This window comes from Nannobrachium achirus (assembly GCF_963921795.1).
Source record: "Nannobrachium achirus genome assembly, chromosome: 8".
Classification (NCBI taxonomy): Eukaryota; Metazoa; Chordata; class Actinopteri; order Myctophiformes; family Myctophidae; genus Nannobrachium; species Nannobrachium achirus.
Window position 1 is genome coordinate 12,408,396 of NC_137817.1, and position 16,381 is coordinate 12,424,776.

General features: G+C 42.2%; 1 protein-coding gene across 3 annotated transcripts in view; it reads right to left on the reverse strand.

Annotated features, from left to right (window-relative positions):
* mark4b (MAP/microtubule affinity-regulating kinase 4b) overlaps positions 1–16,381 on the reverse strand; it is a 103,237-nt gene that overhangs the window by 57,620 nt on the left and 29,236 nt on the right. For all 3 annotated transcript variants that reach the window (XM_080732394.1, XM_080732393.1, XM_080732395.1), the window contains exons 2-3: positions 15,833–16,030; positions 10,855–10,908 (exon numbers count right to left, since the gene is read on the reverse strand). In XM_080732394.1, coding sequence (XP_080588520.1) covers positions 10,855–10,908; positions 15,833–16,030 — 252 coding nt within the window. The remainder of the gene's footprint in view (positions 1–10,854; positions 10,909–15,832; positions 16,031–16,381) is intronic.

Here is a 16,381-nt window from a genome sequence, read left to right on the forward strand (position 1 = left end):
CGATTTACTTTGTTGGCCGCCCAGCCCCCAAAATGGAACGAAGGCCGACATTTTATTTTAAATCTTTTTCCTAATGGCCGGCCTGGACCGTCTGGGAATGAACAGGCCGTTCGGGAGTTGTCCCGCTTTTCCCAATGGCCAGCACGTCCCTGCATGGTAAAGTGGGTTACTGTCTGCATGTACTAGTATGTCTCTGCACCCTCAGCATAGCAGTAATGGGAGCCGCTATAGGGCCTGTCAATGAAAGAAGATGAATCATTGATAAACAGTAGCTGGAGTCTATCTCTTGGCCTCCCGCGGCCCGACTGTTTGACCTAGATAAGTAAAATAAATAAACAAAAAGTCTGGCTCCACTTTATTGAATTAGTGAAATTGAATACGGCTTAAGGTGACCGTTGCACAAGGAGAGAGGAGCGAAGAGGAAGAAAGGGAGCGAGGAAAGACATTAGATGTGAAAAGCAGAGAAAGGGCATGGAGAGGGAGAGAGAGGGGAAACCGGGCAAAAGAAAGGGGAGAGGGGGTGCATAGTAAAACACTTTAGTGTTGATTTAACACTTTGGGTCCATTATCACTCTCCCACTGATGATTTTTTTTTTACAGTGTGTGAGGATCAGGGGTGTCGCACCAAATTCTGGGCCCTGGGTACAAGGAGGCCCCCCATGAATGCTCTTCATAGGGGTTTAACCCATTTAGAGTCGGAAAATTATTAGACCGCGAAAATTTGTGCAAGTCTTTGAATATTTCAAATCCTTCTATGTCAGTGGTGCTCAAATGTTTTCATGTGAAGGAACCCCAAAATGATATGTATTTGTCCACAGACCCCCATTTCAAAACATTTAGTTCCAGGGACCCCCCCAGAAGCAAAATTTGAGTTACAAATGTACAAAAAAAAATACACATATTCAAAGATTTGCACACATTTTCACAACTTTTCAAAAATAGCAGAGCTCGCAGCGCGGCACCGTGGGCTTGTATATCTGCTATTTGTCTATAGCTAAAGTATCAAATAATTAAAGAGGTGGTGCCATGATTTTTCCCCCCTCTAAAACATGATTATCAGGTATTATGATTATACTAGGAGGAAGATTTTTTCCAAAAAAGTATACAGAAAGAGTTAAAATTGGGTTTTTATGTGGCCACACCCCCAGTTCATTAAGTATGCATGGATGTCATGGTGGGTGGTGACCCAGCTGAAGTTAGCCACACCCCACAGTGTTGGGTGAATGGTAATTAGGGGATTGATTCTGTGATGTAAAAGTATCTGTGTTTTTTAACTGACACTTTTGACCACAAGGTGGCAGCCTCCAAGAGAAAACAAACAAATACCAAGAGAATACATAATTGCTCATAAAAACCACACCAGGGGGTCCAATGATGTACTTTCAACCTCCTAGACACATGAAAAACAGAAAAAGTACAAAACTATGGCACCACCTCTTTAAGGCCCCTCCACCTTGGGCCCTAGTAACTCAGTCCCACTCCCCCCCCCCTCCTTGTGATGCCCCTGGTAGGGATGAAGGGAGTGAGGGGAGGGAGATGATGTACTTCTGTCCTCTTGTTCTCTGCTTGTTCCTTTGAAGAGCCGACGTGTGGGAAAAACCTTGTGGCCTCGCACTGTGCATCCTGCTGTTCCTTTATGGACTAATTATACACTTTACACAATTTACACAATGACAACAATGCACTCAATGGCAACAATGTAATTATACACACGCACGCGCACAATATGTAATACCTGATAGCGACACACATTAAGGAACAACTCTCTCACACATACATACAGATAAACAATTCAAGAGACTGAGTTTATCCACTAGCTCACATTAGGGCATTCACGAATAGTTATTTTTAGTATTCAAATTATTCGACCTCAAAGTATTCGAATAGTTGAAAATTCGACAGGACTGGCCAAGCTGTCAAATATTAAGTAAGCAAGAGGCGAACATTGTGAAAATAGCCGATCTACATGCTCACAACGCCTCGCAACATGTAGATCTGCTATTTTCACAATATTTATCTGTGGAACCGAGTCACATTAAATGTAATACCTACAATTCCAAGTGCTTGTCAGGGTGGGGGTCCCCAGTTCAAATATCTTTATTTTGGGGGTCACAGCCTAAAAAGGTTTGAGAACCCCTGGTATAGAGCATTAACAAATTCATCCACCAGGGGCATTGACAACTCATTCTTATGACTTCCTATCTAGCCAAGCTTTATAAACTATACATTTTTTAAAGAGAAAACAATAAAAATAAAAAATAAATACGCGAATATTCGATTTCGGTGAATCACGTTGAATAGTGACTTTGATATTCGAATATTCTAATATTTGGTGAATGCCCTAGCTCACATGTGAGCGTGCATGCGCACACAGTCCGTCCTCTTTGTTTCTGTTCAGTGTCTTGTCTTTCTCAGGGTCCTGTTCCAGTGCCAAGGCCCTCTAAAGGCCCCACAGAGCCCCCTGCACCAGACCTCCCAACCCCCCCGCTCGGCTGTCCCTTTTGTTTGCCTGTCTGGAATTCACCTACTAGTGGCCGAGGGGCCTGGATGAGGTGGGTACAACAAATGCACGCACACACGTCACGCACGCGCACACACACACACACAACTGGATGGCTGCGTACAAAATTATTACATTCTTAAAGTAGCACTGGTCTTCTTTGGATGAGGCCCTACACTAGTACTACATAGTCAAACACACACACACACACACACACACCAATGTGAAGAGCAATATGTTAGTTCAGGGGTCTTCAATGTGTTCAGGCCAAGGACCCCTTAGCTGAGAGAGAGATGAAGAAGGGACCCCAACAACCTTTTCGTAGATTATAGTTTCATCGTTTGACAGCACAATCATCAGTATATTTTGGATTCATGTCAATTTGAGTTTTCAGATATTTAACCACTTGAACCGTCAATTCTTAATACTTGACCTTTCACTCTGTACTTAGTCTGCTCTTTTTCCCCTCGACACCAAACTTCTTTGCCGAAAATAGCCGATCTACAAGCTCACAACGTCTTGCGCTGCGAGGCGTTGTGAGCTTGTAGATCTGCTATTTTTGGCTAAAGTTCCCAGAATATGGACTCTAAGGTTCAAGTGGTTAATATAAAAAAGGAGGAAAAAAGTTTCTATCACACAAAGATTTGGAGGACCCCCTGTAGTGACTCTGAGGACCCCCTGGGGGTCCCGGACCCCCTGTTGAAGACCCCTGTGTTAGTTGCTTTGGCTAAAGGAAGGAATACTAATCCAATCTATTCTAATCTTCTGAACACTTTCCCAATTCAAATTATAAATATTATAATTATTAAATGACTCTAGGTTACAAATTACCCACAACAACTGAACTTCCACATGGGGATTAATAAAGGTCTATCTGTCCATCTATAATTAATTCTCACAGCTCCAATTAAGGCGTTTAGTAAATGTGTACATTAAGATCAAAGCTCATCGCAACACGTCTCTGTCGGGTGGAAACCTCATATGTCCAAAACTGTTACTTTTCAGGATTCATATTCAAAATCACACCCGTGTGAACTGAGCGGTGGTCGTGGAGGCTGCGCAACAGCAAAACAAATATATATATATTGTGTGTGTGTGTGTGTGTGTGTGTGTGTGTGTGTGTGTGTGTGTGTGTGTGGGTGTCTGGCCTGGCCTGAACAACAGCGCCCCTCCCTTAACATGTGTGGTCACAAAAGGTACTGTAGGCTACATACAGACACGCATACAGACAGACAGACAGACAGACAGACAGACCCACACACACGGCCACGTATAGGAGCGTTGTGACCACCGCTCAAAAATAGCAAAAGTAGAAGATCTATCTAGCTTGCAGATCTGCTACTTTAAGTTAAAATATGTTTCTGCCTGAAGAAAGCAATGATATATTATACTGTTACTGTACGTCGAGTTGTAACCGCCGCTGCTGCAGCTAGGGAACACATAGGGCTGTCACGATTATTAATATAAAAATACATTCCTGACATTTTATAATTTTATAAAAAGAGCTGCAATTTCTCAACGATTATTATGATTATGCAAAATAATTGCGATTATGTAAAATAATTTCGATTAGGCGACAGTGTAATCACTGTGACAGGCCGAGAGAGAGAGAGAGAGAGAGAGAGAGAGAGAGAGAGAGAGAGAGAGAGAGAGAGAGAGAGAGAGAGAGCACGGTATGTACAGGATAATGCTGAATGGACAGGACCGTACAGACGTAACTGAGCTATGCAGCACCATCCCACTACACACTGCTGACTGTAGTATACTCACACACACACACACACACACACACACACACACACACACACACACACACACACACACACACGCACGCACACACGCACACAACCCGTCTGTCAACCCTGCTAATCAGGATTGGTTTTCATCATTTTACGTAGGGCCACGGCCACTTGGCCTTTGGTGCCATCAATTCTTTGAAGTCACAAAGGCCATATGCCAGCGCAGCAAGGCCACCAATTAAAACTATGATTTTAATTCCACTGAAATAATGAACTGAACTTAAAGGTTAAGGATTTCATAAATAGTATAACAACTAGTGAAACGTCGCAAAATAATGTATTGGTATTTTCAAATTACCAATATTTGTAAGAACTCCCAAGTCGAACGTTCATAGGACTTAATTGAAGATGGCAATGAGCACTGAGCAGTCAGGTAAAGTTCAGAATTTCAACAAAAGACACCAGAGACTAAAAAACATATTGACAATAAAGAGGCAGAGGAGATAAATCAGATGTGGCCACTATGGCCTCAGGGCACGCAGTATCAAACTGTGGCCATGGCCTTCATGGCCTCCATGAAATGTCTGCTAATACAAAGGCTAGTTTATCAAGACACGAAAAGAACAATATTTAGTGAGCTGTCAAGAGCGGAGGAATTTCAATCAGCTCACACCTACTCTGACAAAATGACTTGTTGTAGCACATTATTAAACAAGATGTATGCTTCTCAGATATATACTATACTCAGAGGTAGCCAGTTCAAATCCCCAGGTTGAAAGTATGCCGTTCTCTTGGCCACAGTGCGGCGCTGGCCTGCATCGTGGTACCCAGGCCAGTACCATGTCATCTTCAACAGATTGAATAAATAAATGAAAAAGAAACATATTTCCCAGACAGAGAAATGTCGTCCCATTATATAAAGCCACACACTGTCAATAACTGTGCTATGTGATATCCACAGTACGATAACCCAATCTGGACTGGTTTGCTAGCTGTTACTATCAATAACCTTGCTGTGTGTGTGTGTGTGTGTGTGTGTGTGTGTGTGTGTGTGTGTGTGTGTGTGTGTGTGTGTGTGTGTGTGTGTGTGTGTGTGTGTGTGTGTGTATGTACTGTGTGTGCAATAATTTGTACGTTTTGGTGAGTTTGTCTATGTGTATGTTACTGTATTGATCTAACTGCTGTTTGTGTGTGTGTGTGTGTGTGTGTGTGTGTGTGTGTGTGTGTGTGTGTGCGTGCGTGTCATTGCTGCTGATAAAGCAGATATGTCCCCAGGCAAGGCCAAAGTTTGGTTAACAACGTCTACCTTAAAGAAAGAGCAATTCTTCAACTACTGTATCTACAAGACCATGGTATGACACACACACACACACACACAGGAAATATCTTAGCAAACAAGAGAGTAAAGATGAAGTGTGCATAAAAGGCGTGAATATTTGACCATGGTGTAGACACGCATTCACACACACACACACACACACACACACACACACACACACACACACACACACACACACACACACACACACACACACACACACACACACACACACACACACACACACACACACACACACACACACACACACACACACACACACACACACACACACACACACACAGGATAACCACAGTAACTATACCACACACACACACGATAACTACAGTAACTATACCTTATACAAACACACACACAGAGCAGCACACTCATGCTATGCCACAGTTAGCCATACTGTACTTGTACTGTACATTAACGTAAAATAATTTCACTTACTCTGTGACTCTAAGAATGCCTTATTATAATGCTTAATGCCTGAATGCACTAAGCATTAAACTGAATTGGACAAGGGAACACTGTACACTGTGCTCTGCCAGGTGATACAGCTGTAGATTGCACTAAATGTATCCTACGCTGTTAATGTATGCATGAATTAAACTGAATACCGTTTGGATTTGGTTTTCTTTTTGTTTTTGTTGTTTGTGTTTAAATGATGAGAAGGTAATCTCAGGGAATTACAGCGATGATATTTCTTTGCTCTGACAGTGAATGAGAACCGTGGCAGATCAATGTCATCGCCATACGTTTGAACCACGGGATCCTGCAACAACTTCAATGCTTTACACATTGAGCGTCATCACTAAAGACCAGTAAGACTCCCTAATCGAGAGATAAACGACCGTCATGTCGCATACACAAACTTTAGAAGGCAATCGTAGCCAATTAGGAGGGAATATGGGAAATCCATGTTGATGACGTGACTTGTTTAGAGATACTGTGTACCGCTTTGCGTGATTTTAGGCCAAAATCTGTAGGCGCAGTGTTCAAAAATGTGTTTTGCTAAAATCGGCCTGATGGTGGCGCTAGAAGAGGGGCATGTGAGAAATGAGGGGGGAGGTTGTGGTTTGGCAGCCAAGGAGTGTGTGTGGATTGGGGCAACGGTGCCGAAGATATGAGGGCATGCACGCACGCACGCAGTGAGAGAGAGAGAAAGACAGAGAGTCAGGCATGTCTAGGACAGGAGTGCCAGTGGGACTAATCTCATTAAAGCCACGAGTGCACTGCAGTCTGTGTACATTTGTGTGTATATATATATAGTGCATATCTCCCTGATTACACCAGACAAGCATACAGTGCCCCTGTCAGTTCCAGTAGGACACATAATAACCAACAACCCAATGCTTGCAAATAAATAGACCTTCCATACAGTATGCCATTACATTGACATTAACTTGACAACTAACTAAACCTACCACTTCTCCAGGATTTGCACTTTTAACAGGTTGACAACGTGGACTATGGAGTGTTTTCTTTCTTCCACAGTGAAGCTAATATGATGCTTGATAATCTGATCCATCCATACGTCTTCCTCTATGGAAGACGTATCCCACTTTATGTAGGCCTACTCTATGTACGTATCATGATCCCACTCTGACAAATAAATCCACCTTGATCCTTGAGTTCCTGATATGTTCTACACTCTGTCAGGCTGTCATTATTTAACATTTAAATGTAGTTATTCACCCCCTTCATGCATAGAGTATGTGCAGTGTGTTCCATAGCAGAATAAGCCTAAATGTCAGATGGCCAACAAGCTTAGAAGAGAGTATTGCCAAAGTTCAGAGACATAGTGCCCAGACTATCTCTGTGCACTTTAAATTCAGGCTTGCTATTACTGTATGTCATTCATTATAGCAGGGGTTTTCAAAGTGGGTGACGGGGCACCCTGGGGTGCAGTGACGGCAATCCAGGGGTGCCGCGAGATCATTTGATAATATTTGGAATTTATTTGGACATTTATATATATTTAATATCATTTTAAACTTGAAGTACAAGGTTATAACTTATTTTCAGTCAGTTCTAACCAAAATGGCTATTATCTCAATGTTTTCCTCGCGATGCGAGGCGTTGTGTGCTTGTAGATCTGCTGTTTTCACTAGTTTAGTACATTTTATAGACGATAAATACAAAACAAACCGTTTTGGACATACAGTACAAGGTTTCCCCCCGACAACGACGATATGCTATAAATATAAGGTGCTGGGAGTGAAAATTATAATGTAGGGGTGCCTTGGATTTAAAAAAATATATTTATGGGGTACCCTGAGACAAAAAAGTTTGGGAACCCCTGCATTATAGTATGACAACACTATGACTTCTACATTTCACCATCTTCTCAACGTGTTTGCAAGTGCATGCAATACGGTTCCTTCTTTGTTAAGACAAAGGCAAGGCTTGGCGAGAGCGAGAGGAAGGGAGTTTTTAGTTGGATTCATTCACAGGCCAGTAGGGTGGTTCCAGTGGTCAGGGTCTACCACTCCACCCTCTCTTTAGAGACACCACGTTACCAACATTTACGGCTTGTTTACACCAGCCCTGGAGCTTCCTCCCCAATGCTAAACCTTGTCCACTAGTGAAATCCTGGGTCTTAATTTAACTCTGTGTACAAAATGTTCACACACTCACAAGTGTCACGCGTGGACGAAAGAACACTGAGGATTTGACTGCGTATGGAAAACAATATCATTTTGCATAGTTTATTGCACTGACATATCCAGTCTTCCAGTGGACTTGTTGTTGCTGGTTTCTATGGCCCAGCCAGCATGCCAAAAACAGCTTCCTGAGAACTAAAGCTCACATGACTGCCGAAAGGTCAAAGTTGGTGCACACACCAGACTAGGTCATCGGACATTTTCACATTTTAAAAGGGAAACAACAGGTGGAGAGGTTACTGTTACTGCAGCGTGTGTGATGAGGACTCCTGATGCAATGTACAGTAATAAACACACTCATACAGTGAGTCACACCAGTGGTTCTCAACCCAATGGGCCAGGGCCCACTGCTGTGATTAAATTCCAACTGGGCTCCCAAATAATTATCAAAAGAACTGTTATGAAATGATAATTTAAAATTAAAAAAAAAAAAAAAAAAAAATGTAAATCATCAAAGTCATAGTACAGTATTTTTTGTATTCCTTTAAATTGATTGATCGTTTTAACCAGTAAGACGCCTAAGGGCGAAAAGCGACCTCGGGCGAGGTCACACCATGTCTTGGCCATCTGGCAACTGGCAAGTGATGTTTATCGGACCAGTTACCCATATATGGAGATCCCTGTGATGCGAGGGGCGACCAAATCCCTTTCATGCCCATACATGGAGATATGGAGACCCCTGCGATGCCAGGGGAACCAAATCCCTTTAATGCCCATATATGGAAATCCCTGATGTCCACATCACTCTGACTCTGTGCCACATCACTGTGACTCAGATGTCAGAGTGTGAGAGATACGATCAAGATGTGACGGTTCTGATAGTAAACTGCGACCTATGGTCGCAGTAAACACCCTCTGAAAATACACGCAGTCAACAGATTGGTGGGCCACAGATTGGTGGGCCATCTCAAACGCTTTTGAGATTTTTCAAGTGAGCCCCGAGATCCAGAAAACGTTGAGAACCACTGAGTTACACCATGGACAGCTGTGTGTTTGGTAAATGACTGCTTATGAAAGACGTTATGGTTCCATGTGTCTACGTGCATAAGAAAACATGTTATATCATCACTTTTAATAGAAGCTACTCCAGCTATAGGCTAAAAGCTTCAGCTGACCATGCCGTAGATGGAGCATTTTATACAGAGTGACTCATGCTGCATTCACAGTCACACTAGGGCCGATGAACCCTACAAAACGACTAATTGTGCCCAGCTACACTGTCCCTGGCTCGCTGTTGAAGTGTTGCTCAAGCCACACTGTGCAAATGAAAAGGATTTTTCTTCCATTTATGAAAAGGAGCAGGAATTATGGGGAGAGAGACTGGGCGTGGAAATGTTTCATGTCGCTGCGTGGCTTCATTTTAAAATGACTTAAAGCCTGTTGCTTGAATCAGGGATGTGCTGGGCCCCTGATTCAGCCCGGGAAAAAAAGAGTTAAACTAGTGAAAACAGCCGATCTACAAGCACACAACGCCTCGCACCGCGAGGCGTTGTGTGCTTGTAGATCTGCTGTTTTCACTATTTTTGTGCAACGGCCTTATATGATGAAGCAAGGCTTTGCTTTGTGAAGAAATGTATACATTTGAAACTTGGAGATACAAGGTTTCTGCCCGACAGTGATGATTTACTTTGTTGGCCGCCCAGGCCCCAAAATGGAACGAAGGCTGACATTTTATTTTGATTTTTTTCCTAATGGCTGGCCTGGACCGGCCAGGAATGAACCGGCCGTTCGGGAGTTGTCCCGCTTTTCCCAATGGCCAGCACGTCCCTGGCTTGAACGCACCATTACAATACATAGCAACACAATAAGCATCGATTCTTAAATCATAATTATAATTTTTGTACCCCTTAAACAATCCTGGGGAATTTTCTTGCATTTTTCCAGTGTACACAAGTGTGTGTGTCACCTTACCTATAAATTATGTTAAGCCTAGAATCAAGCCATCCAGGCTGCTGGTGAATCACAACCATAAAACATTGGATTCAGTCTAAAAGGCATGTTTTATAGTCATGGTGCTAGGCTAGGTAAGGCTTCATACTGTGTGTTTTCCAGCTCATGTATGATAATAACAGTGTTATGCGGGCATCTTTTTATAGAAGATATTTAGGCCAGAATTAATAACCTTCTATTCCAGTAAGTTCAAACTTGTATTACTAAATGTCAGTTGCACATAGCGTTGATTATTTTTGCTGGGGGGGAAAAGGTGTTACCTTCTAAATGAGACCATGCCCATGCATCTATTCCAAATGGTTCAAGATCAGCAATCAATTTACTTTGGGTATGCTGTGCGTGTATAGGCGTTTTTGGCAAATTATACAGGATAGCTAACAGGTAAGACTTCCCAATCACAGAACCAAATGATCTTGCAAGCTCTTGAAAATGATCAGTGAGGGTACAGTCTAATAACAGGCCTACATTCTGCTATCAATCATCATCGCAATTACCGTATATGTCTGACATGTTTTAACTGCAATGGCTTGTGTGTGTGTGAGAATTGTGGTTGTTAATGCCTTATTGTTGTTTGCCGAGATCTTTTAATATTTTACCTTTGAACTGTATAGTTCGTTCACATACGCTCTCTCACACAGACATGTACAAAGTGCACAAATACAGACAAACACTTACCTTTTGTAGGCTGGTTGGGTTGAGTTGGGTTTTATCGATAATCTTAATTGCAACCTGAGGACAGAAAAGGAAAGAAAATTAGAATGAAAATCTAAATCTGGGGCGCCTGGTGGCCTAGTGGACCAGGCGCATACCATATAGGCCGTATTGCGTTATAAGGAAAAGTGCTTAGAAAATGAATTTCGTTCCCACGTCTGGGCACTACTCATTCAATGCATTTTTCCATAGACAATACCCCAGTGGACTTTGGGTTAAAAGTTCTCCGCACGAAACCTGCACGACTTTTGTCACCAGCCAGAATTGTATATAAAAGTGAATAACAAAAAAACGAAAATCTTGTGCTGCTGTTTTTGCTTGTAAAATGTACTATATTGATTTTGGCAACACAAAATCTTTCTCAAATGTCATAAATGCATCTACTTAACATCTGAAACAAGTATTGGTGCCTTTGTATTCTCATATGTGAATTTAGATCATGAAATATAGCAAATGTGTTGAAGAAAACACCTCAATGTACAGTATGTGATTGGCACCCAGCAAAATGAAACATACTCATAGTAAATTTAGCTAAAAGTTTATGTCTCATACATAACACATCTCACAGCCAACTGTGTAATGAAAGGTACCTTGGCCAGAAATGGATGAAAATCAATCAAACTGCTATCACACCCCCCTAAATTGGAAAAAATCCCAAAATGGACAAGACTATAATAAATGCACAAAAGGTCATGTCAGGTATAAAATATGTATTTAAGTACCACAGAGTGTCCCAACATCTGTCATTTGTAGGTTACATCAAGACACCCCCCAACTAGTCTCGCGAGGCCAGACTGTTGCCTCCGCGATTTGGGCAAATGCTCCCGGCATACAGTCTGGCAAACGGAAATAGAAACAATGAGTGCGAGATAAAGCGGATGTGACGGAACCGCTCATTTGGTGCAGTAGCAATAACATGTCCTACTAAGCGTTAGGTCTCCTTTCAATATTTCTGGGGGCGTTATTTCGTCTTTCTCTGGTGTTGTTGGTGTTATACCTCCATGATGTTTTCAAACGTTTTCTTAAACTATACACCCATAACAAGAATAGGCCGCTCGAATGACTTTGTCTGAGCTATTGTGTTTCTGTTATGTTTCCAATGGGACTACAGTTCAGTGTAGCACTGGTTACTTCCGATACTCGCCGTTCGGGAGCTGCCGTTCCAGACTCTATATAGCATTCGGAGATTGTGGAATAGTTGTCTGGCTACGCGAGACTACTCCCCAACCAAAACAAAAACGCATACAAATGTTGGCAGCATAAGTAAACGTAAGGCTGTGCTGTGACAAAATACAGCAAATGTTAAGCTTTTTCCTCCCACATGTATGTATTGCATAAGCAAATCTTGAAATAAAACAAGTATTTAGCTAATTTTACATGCTGACATGGTGCGTATATTACTCATCCCTATCACGTTCATCCAGGGGTCATCAATATGTCTGTACTACGGACAAAATGTGTCAGTGGCTGATTTTATATCTTATAATGTCTTGTTTTTGATCATAAGACCCAATTAATGAATTCGAAGTCGACAGGTTTTCTTCAGAATATCTATGACATTGTGACATTTTGGCATATTAGGAGTCCAACCAGTACTAGTACGCCCTTAACTCTGAGATTGTACAAATGGAACCAAATGGTTCTCAGAGTTACACACATGTTATGGTAATTCAGGGCTTGCTCTTCTATGTGTTTCTGGTAGATATTATTGTCCACTCATTTAGTATGTCCGTGGCAAAAAAGATATTTCGACATAAATCTCCACCAAAAGCCAGCATGGTGATGAATGACCCTTGCTTAATCAGAGTCATCATCCCATAAAGCTTGTTTCTTTTGAAACATTCTCACTGTTCTGGCACTGAAATAAATCAGTACAAGACAGTCTTGCAGACATACTGTACAGGTTTGCTTGTCTTCAACTATAGTGAACAACATGCAAAAGACTTGATTGTGGAATCAGCACACTGTCCTGTAGATATGTTGAGCAAAAGGATGATGTGGTCACTGTAGATGGGTTAGTGTCCACTGCTGACATGGTGTGGGTTGGAGGGGTGGAGGTGGAGCATAGACTTGAGCTCTGCAGAGACAGGGCTGAGTGTAATGCCATCCAGAACCCTTGCTTCCTTGGCATCAGCATAATGTCTGTTCCAGTAGCATGTCAAAAGAAACACTACTGTTGTGGCTGCCATCTGCTCGTCAGCCAACAAATACACCTGCCATCAGTGCTTCATGTACCTCTGAAGCTGTTTCCGGTCATTTCTTCATCTAAGGCAAATACAAAGGTAAAGATTGCTGCCCGTACTTGTTGTGGCCTACTAAAGAGAGGTAGGGTAGCATTCTTGCTGATTCACAGAGATGTCCTGTCCAGTCACCTTCCCGTTCGTAGTAGATAAACCTTTGGAGAACATCTGACACTCCAGGAAGTTTGCCCAGAGGACTGCAGTTGATTGCCCATTGAATGATTCCTGAAAAGCAGCAGCTGATCTCCTAAGACTGCCATCTCTGGATGCCTCGTCATTTCTAACTTCTGCCAGTTATCTCTTTTTCAAACAGGACTTTGAGGGCATGTAAAGTTTGGTAGTATTATGTCTTTTCAACAAACATCTTCTTGACAGTTCCTTCTCAACAAAGACTTGCTGCAACAAGCAGATCATCTGCCCCTGCATCCCTGATAATCTTGCAAATAGCCTTCATGTTCAGTAGTTGTGAGCTTGGTGGAAGCCTCCCAGCAACAGGACTACATTGCCAAACTCATTTTGGTGATAATGGTGTACTTATGTAATGAAGAGTCGTTTCATCTCTTTTCTGAGGACAGAAGGATCAGTTGGCGATGCTGGGATGAGTGGGAAGGTAGCCAATAATGCTAGCATGTGGGTGAAAGTTTACACAGAATGCTGAAAAGCCAGGTAAACCAGCTTCTGCATCTGGAGGAGAATTCGGCAACTGTGATGTTTGAAGCTATTCTACCTACAGTAGGTGCCACACAAGTAAAAGGTCTTCAGCCAGGCCATCTGATGACGTCTCTAGAATCTCCAACTTCCCAGAGATCAGGAGACCTGGACTTCTGTCTGTCTTTGCTTGCTGACAAGAAACACTTGGGAGTAGGTGGTTCAGTAATGTGATGAATTAAAATGTCATCTTTAAGATAAATTTAGCTGTATGTACGTTTTCTCAGATTTTTCTCCGCAATCATCCCCACAACTCTTGATAGAATCTGAGGTAAAACTGACCAAAATGTGTCATTGTAAAAGTCATAGTAAAGCTCATTTTTGGGGGGCGTCCATCTTGGAAATATGTAATTGAAAGATCCAGACACACCCACTCATGAAGATAAGTATTCCATTGAGTTTCTCTTGATGTGAAACCATGAAATAGACCCCAAGTTTACTTGTCATTATAACAAAATTACAGTCACAGACAATCACTTACATTGAAGCGTTTCCTTCAACAAATTTGCTACATTACATGATCTAAATTTGCATATGAGTATACTAAGGCACCAATACTTGACATTTGAGAAAGATTTTGTGTTGCCAAAATCAATATAGCAAATTTTACAAGCAAAAACAGCAGCACAAGATTTTCGTTTTTTTTGTTATTCCCATTATACACATTTCTGGCTGGTGACAAAGATTGTGCAAGTGACACGCGGAGAACTTTTTGTTTCTTACTTACTATCAATAGATCTTTCTAATGAAGCAAAGTTTATGTAGTGCCCATGGGGCGGGAACGAAACCGAACGATACCAGCCACGCAATAGAGCCTAATATAGGCATTGCCATTTCGGCGTCGCCGGTTCGATTCCCGATCCGAGCAACCTTTGCCGCATGTCACTCCGTCTCTCCCCCATTTACTGTCGGTCTACTGTCCTATCCAATAAAGGCAAAAAGCCCAAAAACAAATCTAAAAAAAAAAAAAAAATCTAAATCTAACAGGAAGCAATCCGATTGAGCACCAGGTTTCCATCCGACAGGGACAATATTAATTAAAAATACTGTTCCTACGAAACAGTGTGGGCTCACTGCTCCCTCATTGGCCAAAGGCCCTGCCTTTGTACTGTCGGACACTTTTTTTTTGTTTTACTATAGTCTGGTTGCCCTGCAGGGGCAACCAGACTAACAATACTCTGTAACAGAATACACAAGGTGACCTAAAATAAGGGCTAGGCAAAGACATTTACACAAATACAATTACCCTCACAATATGAGGCCTTTAGAAAAAGATTGTGATATTTGATTTTGTCCACATCGCCGAGCCCTACCAAAAGTCTCATCTGACAACAATTACCGTCCGCACATGCTGGGATCGACCGAACAAACCTCACAGGCGGTATATAATAGACTTAACAATTTGCTGTGACCCGGTCAAAGTTAGCACTGTAAAGCAACAATATAGTTTTTTTTCTTCTTTATATGACAGACAGCAGAGCTCACATGATCCAGCAAAGAGGCAGAGGGATGAAGTCTACTCAAGACCTCAAGGAATTATCAACTTAGCCAATGTAGGTCAAGACTTTATGAGCCTGGCAGACGACAGTGTGATTCAAGTCAACAGACAGTAGCAGTTAAGACACGCACAGGCGTGAATAGGTAGGCACACGCACGCACATACTGTACATTATGCAACGCTGTGCAATTAAAACCCCATCCAAATGCACACACACAGATGCATCTCAAAACTGTCTAAGTGTCCTCACAGGAAAGGGTTTCAAACCCATTTTGAAATCATTTCAGTACTTTAAGAGCCAATCATACAGATGTTCAAAGCACTTATTAGTAGTCAATCTTAGACATATTCCCCCCCCCCCCCCCCATGTAATTATAACATGAATTTATACAATTAAGGAATGTATTGTGATTTAATGGCAAAATATTTTAGGTTCATCTCAATGAAAATCTATGACAGGCCAAAAGTAAAACCAGTTGATTAAGACCAAACTCACTTCTCTGCCAGTCAGTATGTGGCGTGCCAGTTTGACCTTGGCGAAGTTGCCTTTGCCAATGGTTTTGAGCAGCCGGTAGTTCCCTATGTGAGGCTGTTCGTCGGAACACAAGGCGATGGAGTTCCGACATCGTGCACCTAGCGACCGGCTCGACCAACCGGTACCTTTCTCTGAGCGGCTGGTCGACAGGGAGGTATGCTGAGGAGAAAAAAGAAAGAGAGGGAGATCATGAGTATAGCAAAGCAACTGTTTGTTTTGATTGAGGGCATCTTTTAGTTTTTTGGGCTTTTATGCCTTTATTGATAGGACAGTAGACTGACAGGAAATAGGGGGAGAGATGGGGAGTGACACGTGGCAAAGGTCCTCCGGATCGGGAATGGAACCGGCGACGCGGTCAGGCATCCATGCCTATGTGGCAATGCCTAAGTGGTATTCGCCTGGATCAGTAGGCCAGCGGGTACCACGATTGAGGGCATTTTCATATCAAATTGAAGGATTTCTAGAATACAATAAAATTACCCGGAACACAGTCTACACTTGCACAATAAG